At 41.6% G+C, this 20,870-nt stretch overlaps 1 protein-coding gene across 5 annotated transcripts; it reads left to right on the top strand.

The window, feature by feature from the left end:
• The first annotated feature begins 756 nt into the window (after positions 1-756).
• LOC121320382 (anoctamin-10-like) lies at positions 757-19,529 on the top strand. 5 transcript variants are annotated; one of them, XM_041258655.1, is made up of 19 exons: positions 759-1,098; positions 2,655-2,849; positions 3,405-3,465; positions 4,310-4,429; positions 4,965-5,172; positions 5,796-5,885; positions 6,634-6,726; positions 6,913-7,001; positions 8,820-8,941; positions 9,487-9,576; positions 11,249-11,401; positions 12,477-12,513; positions 12,791-12,900; positions 14,559-14,710; positions 16,633-16,813; positions 17,696-17,825; positions 18,031-18,164; positions 18,663-18,743; positions 19,436-19,529. In XM_041258655.1, the coding sequence occupies exons 1-19, from the start codon at positions 850-852 to the stop codon at positions 19,484-19,486; spliced, it is 2,346 nt and encodes a 781-aa protein (XP_041114589.1). In that variant the 5' UTR covers positions 759-849; the 3' UTR covers positions 19,487-19,529. The 5 variants fall into 5 exon arrangements, with proteins under 5 accessions (XP_041114590.1, XP_041114589.1, XP_041114591.1 ...); XM_041258653.1 differs by having other exon boundaries at positions 760-1,098; positions 5,772-5,885; XM_041258654.1 differs by having other exon boundaries at positions 761-1,098; positions 5,772-5,885; positions 16,645-16,813.
• The last annotated feature ends 1,341 nt before the right edge of the window (positions 19,530-20,870 follow it).

The following is a 20,870-nucleotide window of genomic DNA, read 5'->3' as shown; positions in this document are numbered from 1 at the left end:
TCGCATTCCAGCTTCCAATTCATATTTCAACTTCCAATTCACATTCCAGCTTCCTATTCTTATTCCAGCTTCCTGTTCGCATTCCAGCTTCTTAATCGCATCCCGCAAATGTAACACAAATTGAATAAGTCAAAGGGTTATGTTGGGGGTTAAATCGATTTGGAACATTTATTTCAAAGCTGATTCTCACACAGGGGGGAATCCCTCTACCTCACCCATGTGTATTTATCCCGGCCTAAAACGGATTTTGATAGGAAAGCAGCGTGCTAACATGGCACAGATTGCAAGTTGGACAATAACGCAAATTGAATGAGTGACTGGGGTATTTCAGGGGTTAAATCTGGACTGCTATGCTGCTGATTTGTTATTAATATTTTCGTTTTGTTTTGTTTTTTAAAGAAGGGGAGATTATTTTTTAAATAGTAGCAATATATTAATTGAGCATGATGTGTTATGAGTTAAAACACACAGAAAAAGGACACGCTGCTTTGTCAACTACACCGCGAGTAAGGAACCGGGAATAAGTAGCCAACTTCCAGGTGATGTTTTAAATACGAGGTAAAGACATGCGAAACTTCTCCCTTCCTGGAATAAATATATACATATAACATGTGGGCCACATATAATTATATATATATTCTCCCTTCCTGGAATAAATTGTATTATTAAGTTTAACCCTGAAAACAGCGCTGAGAGTGCATGACGTCATCAGGGTTTAGCCCCAGTTTCCACGATGTTGATTGAGCTGGATAGCGGCAGCCTGTCCAGCAGCTCAGTGCTACAGACAGTATTATATTACTTAAGGATAGGGGGAGCGGGAGCAGCACAAGCGCAGCCACTTCAGCGGCCATGGAGAAGAGGACGGCGGATTTTGTGTTTGTGTACCCCTCTAAACACACTCTGAACGAGTATGTACACGAGTTCATCAGGATTGTTAAAGAAGACGCACTTCTAGAAGTCGAAGAAGAAGAAATACCAGCTAAGGACGACGTGTTGGTAAAAATATATGCCCCTTTCTGCCAACTGAGCAAGACGGCAGAAATACTGAAACTTAAAATGCCGCTACCGACCGCTTCAGAACCGCTGTCCCTGGCTGAGGTGAGTTAATGCTGCTGTTCATTATTGTAATATTAGGGGTGACTACTAAAATCTAAAATTATGCCATCGCGCACAATTGTATTATATTCATAAATCACTGGCATCGTTGATTTCATCACAGCGGTGGTCACAGGTTCCGGTAGGAGTCTGCGATGTAACATTATTCTGAAGCATTGAATTATTAACCAGTTGTTTGCATGCACAAACGGGTGCACAATATTTCAGTCCTTACAAACCACAACAAAATGACAACGTTACAGTTTACTGGCCTTGTCAAAAAAAAATACTGATTGCATCTTTCCTCTGTTTCTAAAGAAACACATAGAGAATACACCGAGTACACGCGGCACCTGCTCGTATCTTACTTCATGATGTCAGCGCTTCAGGAGTGCTGAATATCACCAGTAAAGAGAAGAAGGTGCGCTTACACGGCACTACACGACACACAGACAAGGCGCTGCACCGCCGCTAGTGTCTGGGTTTGAAAATGCTAGCCCTGGTTTTAGCGTACATACAGTTAACCTGAGGGATCAGTTTTCTTTAGTAGACAAATGGCGAACACGGCCTGATGTGTAGTGTAGCTATACAGACTGCGGGGTGCAACAACACAATACAAACACAAGGCAGCTCTGATTGTAGTGTAGCTCTGGAAAAGCCTACCATTACGTGTCAAGCAATGTGCAGGAAGGTTGATTTCCACAATGACGAGTGTGCAGTTTTGTCTAAAGTCTTATATAGCAGCTGCACAGTTGTGCTATCGCGATGTTGTTAGGACTGCCTCAAAGTCGGATGCTTTTCTTTGTGAATGCGGTTCACAGTTACCGCAGCAGGCAGCAGTTGCGTGGGGAGCGTTTTGTCTATAATGAAAAGTTATTAGCTTAAAACCAGCTAATTTTAGTTATGAGAAAGAAAGCAGCCCTGGTTCACAGTCCAATGCACCTAGCCTGTAAATTAATTAAACACAGATTAGTAACGCATGGGAACACATTGTTATAGTCTATATGTAGTCTAAATTCGAAATCATTCAGGTAAACAATACAGTGGGTTTAAAATCAGGTCTATAAGATGTGGGCGGTTGTTTCATTCTTAAACATGGCTATCAATACATGTTTCATGAAGCTCAAGCGATCCTTTTAATTTTCCCAAATGTGTTTATTTGATTTAACATTGGAATTATTTATGGTGTTCTTTGTATTTGCTACATCTGTGCACAGGATACCATGTATTGGAAGTTTGGCAAATACATCACTGTGATTGGTTGATTTCTGATGTGTGATTTATAATACATTTAAAATGCCACTCTGCCCTATTACAGTATGTGTGTGCTTTAGAATTTCATGCTTAAATATGACCTGCAATAAATGACAACCCCCCATGCTCATTTCACATTCCTTTCATTATTATTATTAGAAAGTAAAACCCTCACCGTGGGCAATGCCCCCTTCCTAAAAACCCCATTTAAACCCCAGGAGTGCTGATCAGTGCAGAGCCGGTGTACCATTTATTTAAAAGGAGAGTTTTTTCAGTTCACTGATAGGGTGTCTGTTCTGTTTCAGGAGGTCGTGACGTCAGAAAGTGGAGAATGCCTGGACTGGAATCTCTTGATGAAGTGCTGGGAGGGTCTGGTCAGGAACTTTGAGAGCGAACCCCAGTGCGAGGATGTGAGCACAACCTACACCCATAACGAAGGCCTCTTCGAGAACATTGAAGAGGAGGAGTCCTTCTTCCGGCCTGCACTGAGATCTCTACTGGTAATCACCCGTCCCAATTGCATTGAAACCTCGAATGGTTTTCATTTAAACCAGCGCTCCCCTGCAAGCACCTTAGCTTATTTGCATGTCTATAGTGACATTCAAATGTTAAATTTAAGTTTAAAATCTAATGGCAACACAACAGCGTATTTGGGAGGGGAGGGAGAGGGGTCTTCCTGTAACTGAAACGTCAATACTTTCTTCAAACATAAGCATGTAGGTTCAAAGCAAAATGAATAATATACATGTTGTTGCATCTCCCAGTGAGTTGAGGTACAGTATTTAACACCTTTGTAATGATGCATATCTTCATGAAATGAAGTATCACAACATAGCAATACACAATGAATATTATACATGTCATCATCTCCCAGTGAGCTGAGGTACAGCACATTGTGCTCCGATCTTTTCAAACACAAAGTCATTTGGTACTAAAGCAGTAAGAGGCTGGTATATTCTCTGAATGAAACAGTGCTGCCCTCTGTACAGAATGTGCAGAACAGAGACGTTTGCTTCTGTTATTTTCTGTTATAGAGACGGGTGTCTTTCTTTCAGGCATACCACATTCTTACCAGCATTGATGTAAGCAAGGAGAAAGGTGCAAAGCGTCAGAAAGGTAAGAAACAGGCTCCTTTCATTGTAGCCACACCTGAAGACTTCTAGAAAGTGCATACAGTAGCCCACAACTCCAATGTCATGCAACTACAAATATCATCAGTATGATTCTAGAACCAGCCGAATGGATCGATGACCCTTAGTTAGGGAAGAGTATTGCTGGCAGTGTCATGTGATAGTGAAAACAGCACATTTCCTTTGCTGAAAGTCACACAATGATTTCAGTGTGTTTATCGTGCCAGCAGATGCAGTTGGAAGCAGGTCTGGGTCTGTTTTAGTAGAGAGCTGAAGAAACAGAAGCAAACGAAATGTGATGGAAGGCTTTATTCAAGTCTCGTCTGTATAACGGGATCTTTTTCATTTTTACAAGACAAAATATGTACAAAAAAAACACGTCATTACACGATTTGTAAAAATATTCTATGTGAGAAATTCCTCTTAGCTGTGCTCTTTGTATTCCTCTTACCTGCGTTCTTTGTGTTCCTCTTGTGCTCTTTGTATTGATTTTACCTGTGCTCTTTGTATTCCTCTTACCCGTGCTCTTTGTATTCCTCTTACCTGTGCTCTTTGTATTCCTCTTACCCGTGCTCTTTGTATTCCTCTTACCCGTGCTCTTTGTATTCCTCTTACCCGTGCTCTTTGTATTCCTCTTACCTGTGCTCTTTGTATTCCTCTTACCCGTGCTCTTTGTATTCCTCTTACCCGTGCTCTTTGTATTCCTCTTACCCGTGCTCTTTGTATTCCTCTTACCCGTGCTCTTTGTATTCCTCTTACCCATGCTCTTTGTATTCCTCTTACCCGTGCTCTTTGTATTCCTCTTACCTGTGCTCTTTGTGTCCTCCTAGGCTTGCTGTACCTGCAAATGAAGGGAGCCATCAAGACATCCTTCACACTGCATGATCCGAGCGTGTATTTTAAAAAGAACACTCAAAGCCAGAATGGGTTCACGCTGCTAAGTGACAATGGTGAGTGGGGAACAGCAGCTTGGGTGTGGTGGAAAAGCAGGCATCTTTATGGAAATGCTAGTAAGCGTAATAGGTAACACTTTACATTACATGTCTCTAATTATGTGTATTTACATAGTAGTTACTCGGTAAATGCATGTGTACTTAAGCATAATTACATTGTTATTATGTGTAGTTACAGTGTACGTAATGTGTAAATCGCTTTGCATATATGTAAGTACACAATTGTATCAGAAAAGGGTAAGGGTTAGGTTTAGAGTCAAGGTTAGGGTTATAGTTAGTTAGGATAAGGGTTAGGGACATTGTAACTGTGCATAATAACATTGTAATTATGTGTTAGTGCACATGTATTTACTAAGTAACTACTGTGTAAATACACAGTGATTAGAGACACCATGTAAAATGTTACAGCATAATAAATAATGAACTAAGAAGAAACAACAACAGGAAACATTAGGAGGCACACACAGTAGGAAGTTATATTAGGGAAATGCAGATGATGTAAAGTATCCCGTTTATGTGATTTTTCTTTCAGATAGCTTCATATCAAACAGGGACGATATAGCTTTACTCAACACAACGTGGGCCAAGCCCTACTTGAAGCTGCAGCCCCTCTGCAGAATCAGGAATTATTTTGGAGAGAAGATAGCTCTGTATTTCGCCTTTGTTGAGACGCTGCAGTTATCCTTGATCATTCCTGCACTTATTGGGTTTTGCATTTTCATATACGGCCTACATTTAAGGTAAGAGAAAGTGCTGCCTGTAAAGCAGGTGAAATCAGTATATCACGAACGGGATGGGTCTGAAATGCACAGTCATGCAATTTTGTTTTTAATACAGTGCTTTTTAGCGAGGGTTTTAAAACATACCCACATTGCTAGTTCTGCAAAACTTCTTCATGCAAATTGAGTGAATGACCTGTTTGTTTTACAAACAGCAATTCTTTACCCCATACATCGTCTGCCTGTTTATAATTACACAGGGTTTGCAATCAGAAAATTAATGTTTGCCCTGACTCTGTCTATTATTAGTAAGGCTCTTTTAACATGTTTTGTGAGACTCTTGCAGCTATTTAGAACTTGTTTGTTTGACTTGCATTTTAAGATCACAGTACTTTTGTGACAGCCTTATAATTCTGCCATAAATATAATATAAGTCTAAACAAATGCTGTTTTATTTTTGACAAAGTTGTGGTTATGATGATATGTTTTTCAACAGGCCAGTAAAACAATGTACATATGAGTAAAATAGTTTAGCTTGTTTACTTGTTTACTTATTTAAGTCTGTTTTTGTACAGTAAAACTGATGAAGTTCCCGTTTTAATTGTGCTTCTGTTAACCAGCATAGTCTGTCATCGTTCCACCAGTGAACATCTAATGGGGCAGAACATTCAGACCCTGTGCCAGTCGTCTCAAATGCTCAGCATTGAAGTGAACAAAACTTTAGACAACATCAGGTAATGCATGCTCGTATTTTACATATATATGGTGTTATGCCATAAGAAAAATATCCTGTAATCATGCCTTATGCAAGATGTGGGTAAAAAAGGCCCAAAGCATCTCAGTCGTATTTACAGGATGCGCGATAAGCATACGGCTGTGTAATATGCACAGGAGTGTGTGATATGGACAGGGGTGTTTGATATGCACAGGGACGTGTGAAATGTACAGGGGTGTGTGATATGGACAATGGTGTGTGATTTGCATGGGTTGTGTGATATGGACAGGGGTGTGTGATATGCACAGGGGTGTGTGATATGGACAAGGATATATGATATGTACAGGGGTGTGTGATATGGACAGGGGTGTCTGATATGCACAGGGATATATGATATGTACAGGGGTGTGTGATATGCACAGGGTGCATGTTATATTCTAAAATGTACTGAATTTCTCTGTGCTGTGGAGCTGTTAAATCAAACTTGCAGACATGGGACACTCATTGAACATGTCATTGAAAACACAGAGAAACCATTGGATGGATGACGCCATTCTTCAGGGAAATAGTCATTGAATCTGTGTCATAAGCAGATTGTACATATAATATATCATTGACGGCTTTTATGGAAAAGCATTTTTGTTTACGCATAGCTATGAAAAACCAGTAGCAGCAGGGTCCACAGGGGGTTCAGCTAGAATAGACTGGCAGAGCGGAGCCCCTTCCACTGAACCTGTTCACAGACTCATGCTTCCTTACATCGACAGGGGGAAGTGCCACAACCTGGAGTGGAGAAGGAGGATGATAGTGAACACAGTTAACCAGACCTGCTTGATAGGAGGCAGCTATATTCCAGTGCAGTAAGTATCACTAAACATGACCCGCAAACCTACCTCTCTCTCTCTCTCTATATATATATATATACACATTATTTGTTTTCTTAACATGCGTTGTATATTCCAGCTGCAGTGCTTACTGTGTGAATTACAGCAGTTGAATGCCGGTAAAATGCATTGTTTTTCTTTCTTTCTTTCCTGTTTTTCAAGGGTGACCTTTGATGACGTGTCCACCATTATAAAGTCTTCTTTGGACAATGATGCCACGCCGGTTTTTGCTTTAATTGTTTGCCTCTGGGGTAAGCTGTCCTCCCTTCCTGTATGTCTGTATCATAAAGGGCTGCTCCTCTCTCTTTCTGTTGGTAATGCCTTGCCTGAATCAAACACAACCCGTACTGAGGTTATCCATTGTAAATGAATACAGTATTTTAATCCAGTAAAGTCCCGTTGAGATTATCATCTCTTTTTCAACGGAGACCTGGTCAAGAAGGTGGCATATGACACACATACAAAAAACGCACAAATTGAAAAGAGCACAACCAATACAAACAAGTTAATCAAATGACAAGAAGCAATGCAGGAGCACCGACCAAAGCAAAAGCATGTCTCGGCTACACAGATGTAATTGTGCATGCTTTAAATCAGCTGGATATCCCAAGCTTGCCTGCACTTTTGAATGCTTTTACTATGCTTTGCTATGCTTTACTATGCTGTGCTTTGCTATGCTTTACTATGCTTTTACTCTGCTTTGCTATACTTTTACGTTGTAATTGCACACTACCTGAACGGTTAAAATATTTGTATAAAATCGAGAGGTTTTTGGATTATATCCCAATGCAATCTATAGGAGGCTAAGAGTGTGTGATAGAAGTTTGGTGCAAAACCAAGGAGTATGACAGGCAGGCAGACAGACACACAGGCACACAGACAAACACACACACAGACACATAGACACACAGATCACAGGCACACAGACACACAGACAGGCAGACACACACACAGACACACACACAGACACACAGACAGACACACACACACACAGACAGACACATAGACACACAGATACACAGACAGACAGACAGACGGGCACACAGACAGACACACAGGCACACAGACAGACAGATACACAGACAGACACACAGGCAGACAGACACACAGATAGACAGACAGACAGACAGACACACACACACACACACACACACACACACACAGACAGACAGACAGGCACGCAGACATACAGTCACACAGACAGATACACAGACAGACACACAGACAGACAGACAGACTGACAAACAGGCACAGAGACAGACAGACATGCAGACAAACACAGGCAGATGGACAGACAAGTACACACAAACACACAGACAGACAGGAAGGCAAACAGACAGACACCATCAGCACATAAGGGTTCCCATTTCTTTAACCAGGACTTGAAAAAGGCCACATATTCCAAATAAATAATATGTACATAAAAATAAAAGTAATAAAAGCTGATTGTGCTGGTAGTAAAATGGATGGCTGGAATGTGTATACATTACTTCCTCCGAGTTATTTGATTTGTGAGAAAGGGAGTGACTTTCTGTAATTGTCCAGGCTGTGGGGAGGAGGCAGCTTCCGGATCATGATTCATACGCAGCAATAGAACAGAATCTGCGTCGCTGGCTTTCACAGAGCTAAAAAACCACAAAAGAGTGTTTGTACCTACGAGACAAACGCCCTTGAGGATCTGCTGTCAGAAGCAATGCATTCGTCTGTCACACTTCCCTGGTAATACCTCATGATCCTGTACATACTGGCGCTGTACCTCATGATCCTGTACATACTGGCGCTGTACCTCATGATCCTGTACATACTGGCGCTGTACCTCATGATCCTGTACATACTGGCGCTGTACCTCATGATCCTGTACATACTGGCGCTGTACCTCATGATCCTGTACATACTGGCGCTGTACCTCATGATCCTGTACATACTGGCGCTGTACCTCATGATCCTGTACATACTGGCGCTGTACCTCATGATCCTGTACATCTTTTATGGGAGTTATTTATTCTTTAATTCATTAGTACGCTTTAGAAAAGGATGTTTGACAACTCAGGAATGGATTTTTTTTGCAGGAACAGTTTTCCTTGAGCTGTGGAAAAGAAAGACAGCGACTCTTGCACACAAGTGGAAAGTAAAGGATTACGAAAGCAACGAGCCGGATCGAACTGAATTTGTGGGAAGCAAAATCAAAAAGGTACGGAGCACAGGGAGAGCATCCCAACAAACACCCATTTGTTAATATGAGATGAAAGGAGCTGAGCACAGGGAGAGCATCCCAACAAACACCCATTTATTAATATGAGATGAAAGGAGCTGAGCACAGGGAGAGCATCCCAACAAACACCCATTTATTAATATGAGATGAAAGGAGCTGAGCACAGGGAGAGCATCCCAACAAACACCCATTTATTAATATGAGATGAAAGGAGCTGAGCACAGGGAGAGCATCCCAACACCCATTTATTAATATGAGATGAAAGGAGCTGAGCACAGGGAGAGCATCCCAACAAACACCCATTTATTAATATGAGATGAAAGGAGCTGAGCACAGGGAGAACATCCCAACAAACACCCATTTATTAATATGAGATGAAAGCATTTGTTTATAAAAGAGAATATGAGATGAATGCTTGTTTCATAGTGGTAAATACGCTTGACTTGTTTATAAAAGAGAATATGAGATGAATACATTTTCAGTGCATTAAAAGCTTATAAATGTCACTTTCTCTGTGATTGCAGGACCTGGTCACCGGGGCACAGATAATGTACTACCCCACCAAGCTCCGCTACATGAAGATCTTTGTATCGTTTTCTGTTCTTCTGCTTTTGGTAAGAGTCATAGATATAGGCAAAACCATTGTTTATATGGTAGAGTATAGGACATGTAATTACATTGTAATAATGTGGTAACTACCAATGGTCCCTCCTCGTGCATGGTAACCACTGTGTACTTAAACGTTAATAGCCTTGTGAACAACGAATTACACAGTAACACGAAGGAACAGGTCAATCCCATGTAATTACACTCTTATTCCACCAGTAGTTACCTTGTAAGATGTAAGTTAACCTATTACTATCTTATTACTTGGGAATGAAGATTAAGGCTGTCAAGCAATTAAAAAATGAATCACAATTTAATCTTGTGATTAAAAATGTTAATCTTAGCTAGTCTTTGTTTTAATTGCATATTTAATTGATACAACCCTGCATCCATCTCATTCAAGTTTGTTTTATTACTGATGATATTATTATTATTATTATTATTATTATTATTATTATTATTATTATTATTATTATTATAAAGTTATTCTTTTTATTACCTATAAGACCTTACATTGTCTTGGATCTTCTTTTCTTCAAGATCTGGTGACCCCATATGTCCCGGTTCGCTCCTTGAGATCAGAAAATGCTAATCTTCTGACAGTCCCTAAAATCTGTTGTTACGGCTCAGAGTTACGACTTCACAAAAAAAACATGTTACAATCCTGTAGCCAACTCCAAACAGACCATGGAAAAAAAGCAAAAAACAAGCGTTCATCTGTTACATTGTGAAAGCTGTTTGCAAACTGAAGCCCACCCAAGTTCACGTTCAATCCAGACATTGAAGGAAATCTGCAACATAGTTTTGTTTTTTTCTTGCACCAACTTCAAGTTTAGCACTTTGCAATTAGATGACTAAGTTCCTATGGAAATGCCGACTGCACTCATTGCATTGCCTGCGCTTTAGTGTATATTAAAATAGTGCCGCAGGGGATTAACTGCGGTATGCTAAGATTACCAAGACAGGACTGTGATTAACGAGCGCTCAGAAAACTAATCTCCAAAGAAATTAATGCATTCATCCTAGAAGTTAACTGCAATTAATTTTGCAGCCCTAATATAGATAGATAAAGAGATATATATAGATAGATAGATAGATAGATAGATAGATAGATAGATAGATAGATAGAGATCGAACAGATAGATAGAGAGATAGATCGAATGATAGATAGATAAAATGTTAGCTAGAGAGAGAGATAAAGAGATAGATAGATAGATAGATATATAGATAGATAGATAGATAGATAGGTAGATAGATAGGGGTTATAATTATTCCATTGTCATCATTAATGCATAAAAACGTTTTTTTAACATTTCTACAGTTGTTAATTCAGACATGAATTCAGGGGCTTCCATTTCATCATTAAATTCGTGGGCTATGTACTAAAAATAAACTGGGAAAATTCTCTTGATTTGATTGATAAAGATGTTGAAATGTTTTTCTAATTACTAGTTCTTGGTAGCATTTCTTCAAAAAACCTTAATATTTACTATTGTTACGAAGCTAAGACTTGATGATTTGTGTTTAATTAGCGATGAAGCCATATTGCCAGTGAATTGTCCATGCGTGCGTACTGTACCTTTCACTAGTGACCCCTGTATTCCGTTACAGAACGAAACACTCAATATCAAGAGAGCTGAGAAAGGCCTCGTATAAAACCCATATCTTTGTGTTTGAAAGGTTGGCCTGGTTCTGGTCAGTGTATTCGGGGTGGTCGTTTACAAGACCGTGACAAGGATCTGGGTGCAGACTAAGAATCCAGTGGAGAGCTACGTTCTGTCCTCAGTGGTCAGCGCGTTTCTCAACATGCTGTCCATCATGATCCTGGGACAGGTGCGGCTCTGCTTCTTTGCTTGCTGTAGGAGCTTCAGGTTCTTTTCGTATCTCTTTCTGCTGTCCCTTTACCTTTGTTACTGATATGCTGTGTTTATTTTTTGATAAGCATGTCGTGTTAGAGCTCATTGCCCTTGGGTTTGAAAGCTGCTCTTCCATTCTGCCTCAGGCGTACTGTATATAATGTAGGCTCCATGTGAGTGGATTGCACGTTGCTACAGATTGCAGACACTGAGTTAGGGTGGAAGCATTGGACAATAAGTATCGTAGTACACATAGTCCTTACAAACGTACCTTTAAAACACCTGAGCCCATGAAGTGCCATTGCCCTCATTTCAGGACAGGCTGCTTTGTCATTTCTTGCCATGCCCTCATTTCAGGACAGGCTGCTTTGTCATTTCTTGGAGCATTTTTAACTGGCATCTCCCTGTTATTTTAATTTTCTCTTTAACTTCTGTTGTTATGACGATAACCTGCTCTAACTTTGTTAAAAATGAACGTGGAACTCAATGTGTTAAAGCAAATCAACAGCTACAACATGAGAGTATTGATCGCTTTACAGCAACAGCTTATCCAGGAATGCTTTACAAGCCACAGACTGATATCAATGTTAGTATTACAATGTGAAATAATAAGTGTTAAATGAAGTGTCAGTCAAGCCTCTGTTTAATAGTTTTATCTGTAAACGTTATGCTGAAACACAAGCGGCAGAATGAGACCGTGCCCTCGGCAGCTACATCAGAATCTCTGCTGAAGCCCTGCCTGTGTACTAGATGCAGTAGTAGGGTTAATATAGAAGGGCATGCTTCACAGAGTCTTGCAAAGCCAGTGCATTCATAGACAGTAAAGCTACTAACACAATCATGCTGCTTCTGGAACCTCAGTACAAGGCTTAAAGAACAGACCCCAATACCACAGTCTATTCCTATATCAGTTATTCAATTGGCTTTGCACATGTCTGTGTATGTGCTCTTGATGCATTGTCAGTATGCTGCTAATATCTCTTGATTATTGTCTACAGTGATGTCTGGTACTTTTGTCATTTCAATATCATTCCTGCTTTTTTGTTCAACAGATTTATCAAAGAATTGCTATAAAAATGACTGAATGGGGTGAGTAACATTTTCATGTTCTAGATTAAAAAAAAATTCAAAAAAAGCATTTATTTAGTCTGCGTTGCTGTTTACAGTGTATCAAAATGCATGGGTCAATTTGATAGGCAAAGCACATAAATAATATATATCCTTGCATTTTCTAAGTTGCATGGGTTGTTTTTGAAGAGCCACAATGAAAACTTGCTGATTTACTTCATGTCAGAGCTTTGCAGTTTCTATTTAAACTACATGCTTCCCATCATAATTTATTTTCTTGTGTTTTTTTCATCTTCAGAAAACTACAGAACCCAAACTGCTTACAATGATGCCCTCATTAAAAAGCTGTTTGCTTTTCAGTTTGCGAACAGCTATGCTTCACTGTTTTATATAGCATTCCTCAGAGGGGTAGGTCATTTCTTTAATACTGACTCCATCATAAAAATGGTCATTCTAATGTCATGGAGTACTAACTGCAAAAGTGCGTTTCCATTTCTGTTCCTGTCCTGCGCTGGATAGTGGAGCTGCCTGTAAGTTCTGTGGTAAAGCATCCCGGCCAAGGCTGCTCTGTGCCCTTGAAATACCCGACCCAGGACAATACAAGAACTGCAGCTTAGCACTTTCTGCACCCTTTGATTATTTACACAGTTCACACATAAAACACCCGCTTCTCCACCCGGGCAGCCTTCACACAGACAGCTAACACAGCCTGCTTTTATACACCTGCCTGCCTAATTACAGGCAGGTGTCCCGCATTCTATCAGGTTAGAGCCAGGTGTTTGCCATATGGCTCTAATTACAAACCACAAAGCATTCTGGGTGATGTAGTCTTGTGTCACACCTCATAATTACATGTTACCGCTCTCATAGGACAGTAGTGGTGCCTACACTAGAGCAGTGCTTATCCAATTGAGATGAAACTTGCTCAGGACATTCTTTAAAGTGTCAAAATGTGAGACTATATAGAGATGCTGGTTGCTCCTCTCACTTTGCCTGGGTATAAATATGTCACATTTACACATTACTTATATCTAGAAAAGTGCTTGAATATCAGCTCTGTGTTAACTTTTGGTTAAAACGTTTCTGTATTGGGATTATCAGTCTCTAGGGATATGTGGCCAGTCCCTATATCACCCTCAGATTTGCACATGTGCATTCAGTCACTGATCTGCTGTTTCATGTTGCTAATAGCTCTAACTGTATTTGCAGCTGTGGTGGGGCATGTCTGTTACAAACATATTTTTCACACTATGAATGAAATCAAACAGTCATACACCTTGCAGAGATGGGTTTTTTTAATCAGGTTTTTGATGCAATGTATTCTCATTCTGTACGGTAGTTTAGGAAGCAAAGGGTGTTTGGAGAGCTGTTGAAATAATTTGCACGGTGTGGTACAGCACAAACAAAGCCGTCTCCTCGGCCCCATTCTCACAGGGACTCTGTTCAGCGGGGTCTTTGTTCAGCTCGCGCGGTCGTTGCATAGCTTCCAGCCTCTTCCCACATGCTCTGCAGTGATCAGACAATCCCTTGCATTCAGAGACACACATTTGGGTGTTTTGAGGGGAGGCTGTTATTGCTGCTTGGCAGTGGTTGAAATAGCAGCCCTGTTTACAATTGAACCACACATCCAGACTGTGTATGTAGGCCATTAGAACACACTTTTTTCTTACAGTACAGATGCAGACAGGCTAAGCTATACTTTTGTAATAAAACTGATCATTGTTCTCTTAGTATTTATTTAAAGAACATGTTTTATAACCCCACCCCTTCCCATGATTTTTTTAAAAAATATTAAATACATGAATGCTGTTAAGCCTTTATGAAAAAAGTCCAGTGTGTCTGTTTATGGATGTTTGGTTTCTGTCAGCACAAAGCAAACCCCAGCGTTATCAGCAGTCATCATTCTGAAACTCCTCTTCACAAAACCTCTCTAGTCAAATAGAAACACTCAGTGGGCACAGACTTCAGCTGGACAGCATCGCTAACACGTAGCAACAGAGGAAGTTAACATGAGATGTGAACAAAGTTAACAGAGATGTGAATGTTTAAACCTGGTCTCTTTTCAGAGCAATCGTCAGGTCTTTAGAAATGTGGGTCTGGAGGGGCTGGAGGATGACTGCGGCATGTTGAACAACTGCATCTCCGAGCTCAGCATTCAGCTCCTCGTGGTAATGCTGCTCAAGCCGCTGCCAAAGTTCTGCAAAGACGTGATATACCCGTAAGTGTGGCAGCATTGCTTGTCAAAGCAAGAGACAGCCATTCCCTTTATGATGTAGTGATTTAAAACAAAGCCTAAGTTCAAAAGCTTTAGTTGCAGCCCAGAGTATTGACATAGTCGGTTGTATCAATGTGGCTTCCCATTATACTGCATGCATTACACCGCTATCGAGGCTTCCCATTATACTGCATGCATTACACCGCTATCGAGGCTTCCCATTATACTGCATGCATTACACCGCTATCGAGGCTTCCCATTATACTGCATGCATTACACCGCTATCGAGGCTTCCCATTATACTGCATGCATTACACCGCTATCGAGGCTTCCCATTATACTGCATGCATTACACCGCTATCGAGGCTTCCCATTATACTGCATGCATTACACCGCTATCGAGGCTTCCCATTATACTGCATGCATTACACCGCTATCGAGGCTTCCCATTATACTGCATGCATTACACCGCTATCGAGGCTTCCCATTATACTGCATGCATTACACCGCTATCGAGGCTTCCCATTATACTGCATGCATTACACCGCTATCGAGGCTTCCCATTATACTGCATGCATTACACCGCTATCGAGGCTTCCCATTATACTGCATGCATTACAGAACTCACAATCACTTTTTTCCTTTCTTAGGAAATAAATATAAACGTCAGGTGTGCGCTAAAAATACTTGGAAGAAATGAAATCTGCATGACGAAAATAAAGCCATGTTAATAGTCACAGTGAAGCGAGTTCCTTGATGTGATGTGATGAACAAGGCTCTCCATCCTGATTCTTCTAGTCCCAGAGTCCCCTCCGCACAAGCAGGCATCCCTGAATCAGAGCAATCAGTCACATTCCATTATTCAAGAGCTCCACCCACACACGCAGGCATCCCTGAATCAGACCAATCAATCATAGTCCCATTATTCAGGAGCTCCAGTCCCAGAGTCCCCACCACATGAGCAGGCATCCCTGAATCAGAGCAATCAATCGCAGTCCCATTATTCAAGAGCTCCACCCACACACGCAGGCATCCCTGAATCAGACCAATCAATCATAGTCCCATTATTCAGGAGCTCCACCCACATGAGCAGGCATCCCTGAATCAGAGCAATCAATCGCAGTCCCATTATTCAGGAGCTCCACCCACATGAGCAGGCATCCCTGAATCAGAGCAATCAATCGCAGTCCCATTATTCAGGAGCTCCACCCACATGAGCACGTTCAGCAGGGCACCGTTTCAAATAAAAGTACATTCAGCAATGGCTCTCTTTGCTCCAGTGTATGAGGAGCACAGGAGGGAGTTGAAGAAGCTTCTTTAGATGACACATTCAGACTCCAAATAAGAAGAAGAAGAAGTAGAAGAATAGTTTGCTACAATTACTTGGCTAAATTTAAACATGAAGACTCGCTGTACATTAGGGTATTTATAAATTGAGGTACTATAAAGTGGTCCATACTCGCATTTATTTCTCTGTTTGGCACCACTAGTCCTTAGAATCAGCACAGAGCAGGAGGCACAGGTGAAGAAAGATGGGCCACGCTCTTCACTTGGTGTAGAAAGACCAATGGAAAGACCAATACAAAACTGTACCACCTTCTTTCGAATGCATGAAACGTTCTCTTTGAGACCTTGCCCTAACCCTACTCTAATTAAGAACGGATTTCAATCTTAAGCTGTATTGGAATTCTCTCAGTTGGCCCGACGCTGAAAAGCCTGGCCCGTTTTTCTGCAGCTGTTCAAGCAGGGTTTACACAAGCAAGTCCAAGGGAGCTTCCTCTTGCATGTTTTTGCTCAGGTCAGTTGCTATCTTTATCTTTAATAACTACGTGTTCATGTCGCAACCTCTCTGCACATCGGCACATTTGGAGAGGAAGTACAATCACCTCCTACCAAAGGCATTGAAAGGGTTCACTATCCTGCAGCTTCTTCTCCAGGTTTGTGAAGAGGCTGGTAGTCAAAACTTGCCTCACCAGAGACCAGGAGGACCCAGAAACCACACCTCTGATGACTCGCTTTATTCTACATGAAAAACGGAAACCAGACCTCGGCAATTTCACGCTGGAAGAATACAACGAGAAAGTCATACAGTACGGGTACCAGATGGTAAGGCATGCTGCAGCAACACTGCCGCTTCACTTCCTTTGTTTGGATGCTGTTATGATTTAACCCTTTCAGTCCTGGCGGGATCTCAAGGTCCTTATCTTAGCGCCGTATATTAACATATGCCATAGAAAATCACTTTGGAACTTCACGGGACTCCTGGGTCCCAGAGTGAGGTAGAGTGGAAATATATGTGAAAAAAAAAAAATGTGGTTTGTGGTTTTCCATTCTGCCACTCGCATTGCTAATTCTTTTTACTGTCCTGCAATTCTAGGCCAAATATAAACTGTATCTTTACACAGGCACACCCATATAACAGCTGTGCCACTCTTCCTGCAGCTCTATATAAACATGGAGACTGTCACTGTATCTTCACCCAGGCACGCCCATATAACAGCTGTGCCACTCTTCCTGCAGCTCTATATAAACATGGAGACTGTCACTGTATCTTCACCCAGGCACGCCCATATAACAGCTGTGCCACTCTTCCTGCAGCTCTATATAAACATGGAGACTGTCACTGTATCTTCACCCAGGCACGCCCATATAACAGCTGTGCCACTCTTCCTGCAGCTCTATATAAACATGGAGACTGTCACTGTATCTTCACCCAGGCACGCCCATATAACAGCTGTGCCACTCTTCCTGCAGCTCTATATAAACATGGAGACTGTCACTGTATCTTCACCCAGGCACGCCCATATAACAGCTGTGCCACTCTTCCTGCAGCTCTATATAAACATGGAGACTGTCACTGTATCTTCACCCAGGCACACCCATATAACAGCTGTGCCACTCTTCCTGCAGCTCTATATAAACATGGAGACTGTCACTGTATCTTCACCCAGGCACGCCCATATAACAGCTGTGCCACTCTTCCTGCAGCTCTTTGCAGCGTGTTTTCCTCTGGGGCCTCTTCTTTTCTTCATCACTCTCTGGGTTGATAAATGGATCGATGCCAAGCGACTCTTGTGGATGTACCGACGGCCTGTTGCCTGGATAGCGCAAGACATAGGTGAGAAAATGACATTCAATTCAATGCAATGGATTTATACAGCGCCTTTCATACCACAGTATCTCAGTCATCATCAATAAGAATAATAAGAATAAGAATAATAATAAAACAATTGAAGACAATAGGGAATTAATACGAATGGTAAAACACAAAACTGTGAATGCTTTTCCTCACTGCTGAATCCATTCCCAATGCATGTCTGCAGGTCCCTGGTACACCATACTGGAATTAATCAATGCAGTAGCGGTGCTGACCAACGCCTGTCTCATTGCTTTCAGCGCACAGTACGGTAGAGAGAGACCTTTGGTTGAACAGCTAACAATCTTAATCGTTTTTGAGGTAAACACTGACTTTTTTTTATATTTCTTCAAAACATTTATCCCCCTTGTAATCTTTTGAGACTTACTTACTGACTCTCAAACGGCGATGGGGTTCCAAAGTGGCTCACTTACGGCAGTAACAGCACTGCTGCAGTGCAGGGTGAGTCATACAGTCCGGGTTCGAGCCGCTGATCTCGGCTGGGGACCCACAGGGCACGCTCTATTGGCCTCTGTGCTCACACTGAGTTGGGGAGGAAAGCTGGCTGAGGTTAGATCACGTCAGCTTCCTAACATTAGCTTCTGTCTCCTCAGTATCATCGGGACACTCTGCCTCAGTCCCTGTCAGTCCAAATCTTGCATAATCACAGGCGAAAGAGAAACACCTGCATGCGTGACTGTCATGACTAGACAATGCAGGCACTTCTAAAGGCTCTGCGAAAGCAAGTAAAGAAAATAAACAGTAAATAAAATAAACATGCGCTCTGTGTTTCTTTGTTTGTTTGTTTGTTTGTTCCAGCATATTGTTTTTGTGGTGAAGTTCATTGTAGCAAACATTATCCCAGACCTGCCCCAGAGAGTGAAACTGGCCATCAAACAGGTAAGCAGTTTCCAGGTAGTGAGCACTGAGTGGTACATCCTGATGTGTGCAAAGCAGTGTTAACTTTATTAAACTACACACCTGTAATAAAAATGAGAATGGAGTGACTCTTAGAGAAGTGTACCGCAGTATATTAGCACCGTATTCGTGCAGTTTTTCCCTCATGCTTTTTCCACGGTTATACTCTGCATTTCCCATAGCTTACCCTGGTTTGCCATGTTTATTAATATACTTTACCATAGCTCAACATTGTTTACAATGCTTCCGTATGCTTTATTACACTTTGCTGTGCTTTTACTATGATAAACTTTTATAAGAGACACGACAGAAAAACATCATTAAAAAGGAAAATGGAATGAAGGAAAATTATGTCCACGTTTTTAAAATCACTTGGCAGTGTTTAACATCAGTATAAAACCGCAGTATATCTTGTAGGCAATTGGAAGCCAAACCAGGCATTGAATACCCATGTCCCTGCCAGCTTCAAAACCGCCAGGAGCACGTGAGAAACAGAGAACTCTCACAGAAACATGCCTGCTTTTTTGTTGTTGTTTATTTTGTAGACAAAGACAGAACTTCCTTCAGCGCAACTTGTAGACTAGTTTAATCCAGGGCATAAGTGTATTTCTAATTATGTTTAGTTTTTTTTCTACATTCCTTAATGACTTTGTTGTTGTTGTTGTTGGAAACAGGAAAGTTATAAAGTTGAGAAGGAGAAAGCCAAGAAGAAAAAAATGACATGACAGCCAACGGGTATGTACTGGTAAGGGGGATTCAGTTGTTCTAGTAAGGACTGTGGAGCATTCAAATAAAACCCATCCTCATAGATCTGCACTGCAGGGATTACAGTTTACACAGTGTGTGTGCTGTAAAACCCATCCTCATAGATCTGCACTGCAGGGATTACAGTTTACACAGTGCGTGTGCTGTAAAACCCATCCTCATAGATCTGAACTGCAGGGATTACAGTTTACACAGTGCGTGTGCTGTAAAACACATCCTCATAGATCTGCACTGCAGGGATTACAGTTTACACAGTGCGTGTGCTGTAAAACACATCCTCATAGATCTGCACTGCAGGGATTACAGTTTACACAGTGCGTGTGCTGTAAAACCCATCCTCATAGATCTGCACTGCAGGGATTACAGTTTACACAGTGCGTGTGCTGTAAAACCCATCCTCATAGATCTGCACTGCAGGGATTACAGTTTACACAGTGCGTGTGCTGTAAAACCCATCCTCATAGATCTGCACTGCAGGGATTACAGTTTACACAGTGCGTGTGCTGTAAAACCCATCCTCATAGATCTGCACTGCAGGGATTACAGTTTACACAGTGCGTGTGCTGTAAAACCCATCCTCATAGATCTGCACTGCAGGGATTACAGTTTACACAGTGCGTGTGCTGTAAAACACATCCTCATAGATCTGCACTGCAGGGATTACAGTTTACACAGTGCGTGTGCTGTAAAACCCATCCTCATAGATCTGCACTGCAGGGATTACAGTTTACACAGTGCGTGTGCTGTAAAACCCATCCTCATAGATCTGCACTGCAGGGATTACAGTTTACACAGTGCCTGTGCTGTAAAACCCATCCTCATAGATCTGCACTGCAGGGATTACAGTTTACACAGTGCGTGTGCTGTAAAACCCATCCTCATAGATCTGCACTGCAGGGATTACAGTTTACACAGTGCGTGTGCTGTAAAACCCATCCTCATAGATCTGCACTGCAGGGATTACAGTTTACACAGTGCGTGTGCTGTAAAACACATCCTCATAGATCTGCACTGCAGGGATTACAGTTTACACAGTGCGTGTGCTGTAAAACCCATCCTCATAGATCTGCACTGCAGGGATTACAGTTTACACAGTGGTGTGCTGTAAAACCCATCCTCATAGATCAGCACTGCAGGGATTACAGTTTACACAGTGCGTGTGCTGTAAAACCCATCCTCATAGATCTGCACTGCAGGGATTACAGTTTACACAGTGCGTGTGCTGTAAAACCCATCCTCATAGATCTGCACTGCAGGGATTACGGTTTACACAGTGCGTGTGCTGTAAAACATCCTCATAGATCTGCACTGCAGGGATTACAGTTTACACAGTGCGTGTGCTGT

This window comes from Polyodon spathula, chromosome 9 (assembly GCF_017654505.1).
Source record: "Polyodon spathula isolate WHYD16114869_AA chromosome 9, ASM1765450v1, whole genome shotgun sequence".
Taxonomy (NCBI): Eukaryota; Metazoa; Chordata; class Actinopteri; order Acipenseriformes; family Polyodontidae; genus Polyodon; species Polyodon spathula.
The sequence above is the reverse complement of the archived record's forward strand: the minus strand, read 5'-3'. Positions and strand labels throughout refer to the sequence as shown.